The following is a 9,374-nucleotide window of genomic DNA, read 5'->3' on the forward strand; positions in this document are numbered from 1 at the left end:
ATACGCAGTAGACATACGTTGCTCAACATTGAGCTGTCTACACAATCTCTCCACAATTCACTCGTAAATCGTGTGTCCCGATCGCGAAGAAGACCCCTGACCCTTCTCTTCTTTCCCTCTATACTTGGACTTCTGCGGAGTAAACTCCTTGCTTCTTCCTACACGGTACCCTTACCCTTCCCCGCTAGTCCAGTCCACGGTAGCTGCTCTCAGAGACAAGGTCTCTGACACCAGGGAACGCCGCGGCTTCCCCGTGCAGCTTTCGCTCTGCCCTGGTGGGCTGCACGGCGCAACGGTATACATATTGTGTTACGTTCCGGAGAAGGCGTTGTGTTAACTTGATGCGCACGTGTACCCAGTTCAGTGGACAGTAGCTTGCGGGACGAACGTAAGCCATTTTATCGGCTCGGTTTGCCTCTACTTCCGAGGGTCAATTCTGGGGATTGGGATGCCCGCGGTCCCACCTCAAGCTGCACGTGTTTGTGAGCATCGGTAGAACACTATGGAGAACTAGCTTCATTGGCTGGGGCTGGAGAATTCTTGAGCTGTCGGTATCTGAGAATGGTAAATTCTTGAAAAGGTAAACGAACGAAGAAAAGGATAATAGTAAACACCACAACCGCGAGAACACTCTTCTGATAGGAGCCCAGTTCTGACACCAAAACTGCTGTTGTCACTCACAAGTTGCGGGTGACTCCTAGTGATGTTCACACGAAGTAGCGGGGTAGATCCGAGGGATGTTCGCCCAAAGTTGCGGGGTGACTTAGAGACGTTCACACAAAGTTGGGGGGTAGACCCTAGAGATAGACAAACGAGAACTAGGTTCAGTCCCATCTGCCACAGTGGGGGCTGACAGTGTTCTCACTTCGAGCCTTACGCCCACATCAAGAGTAGCAGTACACCAGAGTATTATAGCAGGGTAGTGGAGCTTATGTACACACCGTGGATTGATAAGTCCACCCTCAAAAAATTAGTGATCACCCCCCGTGGTTCCCTCGCTTAGTGATCACCTTCATAGGTTGATCCCCTCGCGCTCAGAGTTTCTTGAGAGGGGGTCTTACATTGCACCTATTTAGTTAGGTACGAACCAAAAAATTGCACCAGCCCAAAACTCTCCGCTAGTGCTCCGTGTTAGACTCCGTGCCAGTATCCCACTATACATATAGTGGGAGTACTGCTGAGCCAGTGTACAGGTTTCCGTACTCCACTTGCTGCTCTCGACGCGTCCTGACTTAGCGTCTCACGCCTCGCGACCGTTCGCCCATCGTGGTACATTACCCTATCCAGAGTCGACGCTGTGTCTAGGGCCACCCGGAGACGGCGGGAACGTTGCCTTTCGCCCCCCATGTTGGCACGCTGCCAAAAACGAGTGTCAGTGCACTTCAGGCCTGGGTGCTGGTGCGCCTAACCGTTCCACCCCGCAGGGAATTAGAGTGAGTGTCAAGTTGTTCTTCCCAGGTAAGCCAGTGACGAAAAGCCACTTGCCGCTGGCCGAGACCCGACGCTCCTCCCTTGGTACAGCTGCGCCCGTTCCCTACGGATCTGCCTTCCAAGGTCGCCCGAGAGAAAGAGAAAAATGTGTTCTTGTGAGTCAGGGCATCCTCGTGTTCGTTGGTGCTGGTCTTGTTCTGTACGCTTCTTACTGCCTACACCCTGGTGACGTCCCAGTCCTTCTACCCTTTGTAAACTGCTCGCAGTGGTGGTGTTCGACACTGATGCGTGCGCCCCTGGTTCTGTGAGTGAGTCCGCTGACAATATAGAATCGTTTTGTGTCCGTCGTGAGGCGTGCAAGAGCAGTCTTCGAAACGTGTCGATATACTGTCGGGGTCGCCGGGGGATCAATTTCAGATTCGTTAGTTCGTTTGGTACGCCCCATCGTGACTGGTGAGACCTAAAATGTTGCCGGAGAATTTCAAAGACGTGGCCCCGGTTTCTTGGTTGCTCGGCCTCCGGGTTGTGTACACCTTGATAGAAGGGTTACGCTTCTCCGTCGCAAAAAAGCGACGCGTGCCGGGACGCACGCCTGGTCTGACAGCAACCGTCGCTCATTAATGTACTTTCGGCGCGGAGAGCAAAAATGTCCAAAAGTGGGCATAGCAGGGGCTATTCCAGTACCGCCGCAGCCGCAGACGACTCATTCCTTCTGGGAAGTATACTTTCAAAGCGTGGTGTCTCTCGTCCCATCTTGCAGCAGGAGAATGGTTATCAAATGGTCAGTCGTCGGGAAAATCACGCCAGCAAAATCAATACGAAAAGAAAAGAGAACGAGCCTTTTCTGCTGTCTTTGAAACGATGCGATGCTGACGCGTGAAACGGCCCCTGCGAGACCCAGTGGATCTATCGAAAAACTCTTCTCGCTCAGACTTTGCACGACGCACAGGTGAGACGGACGGCGCTCATATACTACTCACGCAAGCTTCCTTCGACACACACACACACACCCATGGCCGGTTCCGCGCGGAGTCAAGACGTACCGCGGCCGACCGCGGGCACTACACATCGCATCGCAGAGAGAGAAGATGGTTGGGAGGAGTCTGCCGCACTCGAATCGTACACCAAGAACGGTGCACCGCATATAAAGAGCCTGGCTAACGAAGCTAAACTGAGTCACAGACCTTCAGTGTCTGGGGCGTACACGGGTAGTGCGCTCCTCCCAAGTCGTCGTCAGATGCATCTCCAGTTTCCGAGTCTGTAGAACGTGAATGCATGCAAGTGCGCATGCAAAAACTGTAGAAAGACTTCAATTCAGTCGACGATAGCCTGCTCAAGCGTCCGGCTGTTCCTTCTAGGGAGGCTTCTCTGGCGAGCTAGGCTGAATTGTTTGACTTGCTTCCGGGGTCGAGTGGAGGCCTCTTCGGGGCTAGGGACGTTGTTTCCAACCTAGTATACCACTGTTCTTTCGCGCCTTGCTTACGCTCGAAGCTGCCCGACGACCCCTTGTCGCCTCAGCCCCTGGGGCTAGGCTCCTCTTTGAGAGTCTAGCAGTATACGTCAGCTCTCCTCTTTTAGGGTGGCGGCGATGATACGCAGCGTGAGGTTACTGAGGGCCCAGTTAGTTTCCCTCGTGAACCGGCGCCCTGCCTGTGCGCGAATCTGTAATGGCGATGGAGACCTGGACCACGCTATCCGTGTGTAGATCTTGATACAGAGCACCCTGCCGTTGTGGTGACCATGCATGCATCGCCGCTGGAGAGGAGTTTCGTCAATCTTTATTTTGCGGTGCGGCCCACCTGCAACATCAGCATTTCCGGGCCTTTTTAGCACGCCTCGCGATCTGCCTTTGTTTGCGTCGCTCGCCGGGCTAGCGCACAAGAAAGAACTCCGTACAACAAGTAGGGACGAACACCCGTTGACCAGGCGATCGTAAGAGCCCAAGAGGCGTGTGCTCGCAGCGCCGGGGGTTCCTCCTTACTGGCGGGGGCACCCTTGAAAAAGGTTCCTGGGTCCACTTACAATTTTGCCTCAGCCTCGGTTATCGCCTACTATACATGTCTCCTGGTTGGTGAAATGTCCCAGGGGAGTTTCCGGCCGTGGGTCGGCCCGCCGCCCCGCGCGTGGGAAGCACCGCCTGTCTCTGTCGATGTGCCTCATGATGGTTGTTCGGTCTCTACGGACGAAGACCGACATGGCGCCTGCGCTCCCCATCAGGAAGTCCCAGCTGATGAAGGCCGGGACATTTCGAGTGCAGAGAGGTCTGCAGTGCCTGACACAAACGAAGATACGGCCTCGTTCTTTTTTCGAACCACGGTCGCACCTTCGGCTTGCCTCTTGTCTCGGCCAGTCTCCCTCCTGGCCCGTTTTGGAGCGCCGAACAGCGGTCGACTTCTCCCCGTTGCCCGCCTGCATAGTTTTGACCCGACAGTGGAAGGCAGAGTTGATGCTTTTTTGGGTGAGTGCTGCGAAGCTAGCGGTCGCTGCGGCGAACATGCTGGGGTGAACGATTCTTCAGTTGATGCAGCAGGTGTCCCTGCAAGTGCGCCTATCCAGAAACAACACCTGCTTATCTCCATCAATGTCGGCTCGGTAGTAGGAAAGTACACAGGATGGAAAATCAATCTCCCTGTTGCTCTGGAAACCATGCTGGAGGAACAGGTTGGTTTGGAAGTGAAATTCCAAGACAACCTGGGACCCGGTGTAATACAACAGAGCAGTCCTATGCGTGAGAGTTCAGCGGATCACGAACAGCGTCAAAATGCCCTGCTGCACCGATTGTTACAACGTCTACTGCAGACAAAGCGCACCGCGTATGAGCTTCTTCCTGCGAAGAGGCGGTATCACGTCGTCGATCGTCTCAAAGGAGAAGGGGGCGCTTCGGGGGGCATTCAGCAGCTGCTCGAGGGCGAAGAAGACGCAGAGGAAGGTTTAGGGACTGGACGTGTCCTCAGGTATAGACTGGCATCCGATACAGAGAGTGATGACGAGACGGAAAAAAAATTCGCTTCACGACCTGCACCGAATCCATTTCAGAAGGCAGATGAAACCTCACAAGGTTCCCCAGATCGTAGCGGCTCCGTGCCTGAGAACGAAGAATCGGCCCCCAATAAGCAGAACACAAAAGCCACTGGACAGGAGGTCTCTACCGAGCACCGGAAGAAAGCCACTGCGAGCAAAACGCGGAGAGCCGACCGTGAGGAACCAAGGGTTGAGATCATCGAGCGTGTGCCTCTTGGCAGTCGGCTAATCTACCGCCCTAGAAGTGATGTTCATATTCGAATTAGTGCGGATTCTGAGATTTTCTCCACATGGTCTCCGTGCGGCAGCAGCCGGCAAACGGCACACGGGGCCAAACCGAACTTCTCCAAGTTGCGAAGCTCCTATTCCACTCCTGCTAGTTTTCAGGACGCGATTGGCGAAAGGGGCGGAGGAGCTGAGGCAGCTCGGGCAAGTGACGAAGTTGGTGGTGTAGCAAAAGAGGAACAGCAAATGAATTCTCAGACGGAAGTGGGTCAGCGGTGGTGGGCTGTTCAAGACGTATGGGAGCTGAGACCGGTTAATTCTTGTGGACGCCAAGGACCTAGGTGGCGACTTATCGTCACTGAGGAAGGCGAGGTGGAGGACACTGTCACGTCCGCCCCTCAGTTCCTTCTGAAGCATTCTGTCCGGGCAAGTTTCAAGGGAGAGAGAGGAGTGAGCGACGCTAGCAGGGCTGCCGATGACTTAGATCGCTATGAGGAAACAAAAACAGTGCGTGTACACCTGGAGGCATGCGGCCACGAGCTCCGAGAGCAGCAGAAGCGGAGGAATTGCGGACAGAAAAATGCGTATGGTGCACTATCCCTCTTGGTGCTCGAGAATGCTCACGTGCTAGCGAGGTGGGTAGATGAAGTCAGCCGGGGAGATTTCGGGGTGGGGGGAGGAGGAGGGCCTTTTTACTTCCCAAATCACATGGGAGATGTGGTACAGGCCGTGCAAAAACACTACAATCAGAGGAAGCTTATCAGTGCTGGCAGGTCCAGGGTTGGCGGGCTCAGGATCCATAACAATCAGGTAAGTGTCGCTCTGCCTGAGGTGATCTTTTTCTTCACCCAGGGCAAAGGTAGCATTGCAGCCGCTTTCCTCGACTGACTACTTGACTCGAACATCTTCAGTGCAGCCTTGTACGCTGTCTTTGTCCGTCGGTCTGTGCATTCGTGCGAGGAACGAAGCAGTCTCTCTTCCGTTCATCTTGGCTCTCATGCGGTACACGAAAAAGCTTGCGGATCGGGGGCAGTTGAGAAAGGAAAGGGTACAGGCTTCCGTCACTCGGGAACCTGGATGAAACTCGGCCGGTGGCCTTCGCATGAGCTAGTACGCACTTGGATCGTGTGGGGCTGCGTGTAATGTGGTGCTCTAAAACGGAGAATTCTGGGAGCGATATATCGATATGCTTGCCGGGTTAAGGAACTTGTAAAGTTGCTGTGAAAGAAAGGACGGAAGCCCTTCAACTGGTCAGCTTTTCAGGGTGGGGAAGAGCAGTGAATGTTGCGGACGTGCACCGGGTTCTTTTTCCTATAGGTCAAGCGGATTCTAATCAACAAGTACGTTACGGTGGGCCAGACAGTCCTTGAGCTCGCCTGCGGTCATGGACAGGATCTATGGAAATATGCAGATCGCCGCATCGGGAAGTTTGTGGGTGTCGATCTGGCGGTGCACGAGATTAGAGAAGCTCGTCGCCGTGTCCGCGAAGGACAGCAGGCGCGACATCTTTTGCAGCAAATGCTTCACCCCCCTGCCTTCCATGTTGGAAATTTGGTCGACAAGAAGGCGCTGAGTTTTCTTCGGTCGGAGCAGTTCGACGTAGTGTCCATTCAGCTTGCCATTCATTACTTGGTCCAGACAGCTCAGCAAGCGAAGGATGTGCTAAGCAGGGCCGCTGCTCACTTGAAGCCAGGCGGAGTTCTGTTAGGAAGCACCGTTTGCTGTGATGCTCTATCAAACCACTTGCTGGAGTTGGCGTACGTCCTCGGAGATGAAGAGGCAGGAGACGAACAACCAGAGGAGCACACTGGCCCACTTGGGCAAAGTACAACTGCCGGGGGGACGACTAAGGATCAGTGCGATTTCGGAAACGAGGTTTACACGGTCACCTTCGACGTAGAGACGATCCAAAAGCTTCTGGAAGACGCGCCCGGAATTGACAGCGATTGGCTGGCCTCCAGTAGAAGAAAACAAGAGGCTGCAGCAGGTTGGACTTCCCACGTGGATATGCGTTTCGTGTATAGGCCCGGGTCTGGCAGAGGCGTTCACCCATCCTGTGTGGCCGCCCGTCAGCTCGCCACCACCGGCTCATGCTTCATTCTGTTAGGTCGTGATTCTTTTGTGCGTCCGATCCTGGGATCGTGTTTTCGCGCGTGCTCGTCGTCGTCTTTTTGCGTATCTGATAACCAAGGCCGCCGGACGGACAGGCTAGAGTAGCTCCTTACGGCCCGTAGCAGTCTTATAGTCGAGCACCCCTTTTCTGGAGGACAGCGATTGATTTCAGACAGCTCTGCCTGGGTTCACTGCACTACAAACCCGTGACGTTCCCGTCGGTTCCTTTCTCCGTATAGTCCCAGCTGCCCTTCCAGGTTGCCGGTGGAGCGCTGTTCATCGCTGGGTAGTTCACGCCTGCACAAACAGCACTGCTCACTATACGAGCGTGGAGGAAAGGTGTGCTTTTCCGCAACTGCGACGTGCCTGCGCGGCAGGTTGCAGATTTTCTACAAAAAAGTGGAAGAGTGTGTAACATTTGCTCATCGGCCGTCATACTCCTAGAACACGTTTGTGCGCACCTGTGGCTGGTGTAATGTCTGTACGTTCCAGGGAGCATCTTTTGTTTCTGTAGATGTATCCTAGTGCCAAGCGAGCGGAAGCAAACAGCTCAGTTTTTTGTACTGGCTTCGGGGGGCCTGGAGCTGCGGGACAGCACAGTTCAAGGTCCCAGTAGGATGGTCGGTACAGTTCTGAATGTGCGCGGCTTTGGTACTCAGCTGCGCATCTCCTACAAAGAAGAGCAGATCTGATTATGTGAGGACTAGAATTTTGTCAGTGAGCGCCACGCTGCTGTAGTTGGTGTCCATTGTTGTTTTTACACTGCTTTTCTTTTTTGGTGTGTGCATACATCTTCCTCAAGCACACGGAATCTTGTGCGCATTCGTTTTGCAACTCACTTGACCAGACGAGCGTGCCAAAGTGTCCAGTACGTTCCATCACTCCTACGCTGGCCGGTCCTTGCTGAAGCCGTATATTCTGCACCTCCGTAACGCTTGTTACCTTTGCCCGGATGCGCATTTTCGGCTGCCGTCCTTTCCCGTCGCTGGTATATCTTGCGCGGAGGGTGACCCTCGCTGCCGGGGTGCTTTCTGTATGTATCGAGTATTTCTGGCTAATCCGCGTGCTTACTGTTTTCTTTCGCGTGTCAGCCGCTTTTGATGCAGGTGCGAAGCACTACCTATTTGCCGATCTGCCGGTGTCACATCGGCCTGCAGTGGCGGAGCACCTCCGCGGCCGGCTAGCCACGGATTTTGGGATAGAATACAACTTCTTTTTGTCTGAATCAATAGATGCAAAGGAATTCGTGCTGCCGTGGCGGAGCTTCTGCGCTGTAGCTGCCTCCCTGGGTTTGAAGCTGGTTCTGAGCATGACCTTTCCCGAGTTTCTGCGTATGGCGGCCGTTGATCAGGCCACTAAGGCCGACCTCGCTCGATGGATTGGACGTCTCAATGCGAGTAACAAACTGGATAAACCGCAGTTCGAGGTTTTCGCGTTGTACAAGGTGTTCGCGTTCAAGAAAGTATCTCTCGCGGGTGCCCCGGAATGCGGCAAATCTGTAGGCGCGCCTGGAGAGTCGGCCGAGCCCAGCGGGACTTCAGCGGGGGAAGCAAGAGGAGGTGAAACGAATCTGCCGGACGAATGTTCCGGGGAAACCACGCAAAGTAGCGGGGGACTACGCAGTGCTTTTCTGGAAGGAGTTTCCCTGAAACGTAAAAAAAAAAGGAAGAGGCTGGAGGAAAGCTTGTAGTAGGCAGAAAATGAGGCATATTTCTCCCTCTGCTGGTGCACATCACAGTGCCGAGGTACCTACTTCTCATGATCAAGAGCGGTGTTTTGCACAGAAAGCTGGGCTTCTTGCTCGTTTATCAAGTTACGTTTCCTTTACGCCGCCGGTGTTTTTGCAACGGCTCCGTTGTGTGCCGTTCTTGCAGCCATTGTATTGACGTAGGCGGACGGTACTTGCCAACTAGTACATAGTATTTACAGTGGCACTCCGTATGTCATGGATTGGCATTGTGACGCGAACGTGTACAGGAAAACTCTTCTATCAAAGTTCGTCGACAAGGCGTTTCCGGTTAAGGACGTGCAGTACAGAACTGGCGGCAAGACGAAGGCCGAGAGAGCCATGGGACAGCAGGCGGGGGTATAGGCGCGGTTTCCAGATCTTGTGATGCAGTAGATGTACGTACCCCCAGCGGTATCACCGGTGAGGGTTTTGGTTGAACTGTTTGTTTGTACTAAGAGACGGCCTCTTGCTTTCGAGTCGAGACAGAACAGACCCAGCCTTGAACTCCGGGGGCTCTGATGGTCGTCTGCTGTTTGGTGAGGTGGAGGAGAAAGCATGGGCTTCGGTCCGTTATCCGTGAACGCTTTCGCCCGCCGCGCTGTCCCCTCCTTGTCAATATTCCGAATGTTGCCGCGTAGCCCAGCTAAGTACGGGAGGAGTTATGTGAGAAGAAAAATCTGCAGCGGGTTATTTCGGTTCGAAAGAATTCTGTAAATGACTAGAGCTTTCCCGGACACAGGGTTCGTCTTGGTTTCAGCGTACTACACAACGACTGATAAGGCACGCGCGATCCAAGCTGTAGCTTCTCTGATGGAGCAATCGCAGGTTAACAGATTCCATCCTCAAAGCAAACGAC

The 9,374-nt window shown here is 54.0% G+C and overlaps 2 protein-coding genes across 2 annotated transcripts; one reads left to right on the forward strand and one right to left on the reverse strand.

The window, feature by feature from the left end:
* Positions 1-1,929: 1,929 nt before the first annotated feature.
* Positions 1,930-2,591, reverse strand: CSUI_005605 (uncharacterized protein; the record flags this gene model as incomplete). The annotated part of the gene is made up of 1 exon (XM_068065776.1): positions 1,930-2,591. A coding segment is annotated over exon 1 (165 nt), but the record flags the coding sequence as incomplete, so codon positions are not given.
* Positions 2,592-2,818: 227 nt separating this feature from the next.
* CSUI_005606 (methyltransferase domain-containing protein) lies at positions 2,819-9,345 on the forward strand. Its single transcript, XM_068065777.1, has 2 exons — positions 2,819-5,487; positions 5,995-9,345. Exons 1-2 carry the CDS (start codon positions 3,508-3,510, stop codon positions 6,892-6,894), a joined length of 2,880 nt encoding a protein of 959 aa, XP_067922245.1. The 5' UTR covers positions 2,819-3,507; the 3' UTR covers positions 6,895-9,345.
* Positions 9,346-9,374: the final 29 nt, after the last annotated feature.

The sequence above is a fragment of the Cystoisospora suis genome (genome assembly GCF_002600585.1).
Source record: "Cystoisospora suis strain Wien I chromosome Unknown contig_2720, whole genome shotgun sequence".
NCBI classification, from domain to species: Eukaryota; Apicomplexa; class Conoidasida; order Eucoccidiorida; family Sarcocystidae; genus Cystoisospora; species Cystoisospora suis.

Bases quoted from the DNA above. Each gene is read 5' to 3' on its own strand.
- CSUI_005606 (XM_068065777.1), top strand. From the start codon at position 3,508: ATGTCCCAGGGGAGTTTCCGGCCGTGGGTCGGCCCGCCGCCCCGCGCG. The intron at 5,488-5,994 runs GTAAGTGTCGCT...TTTTTCCTATAG, and splicing joins TCAGGATCCATAACAATCAG to GTCAAGCGGATTCTAATCAA.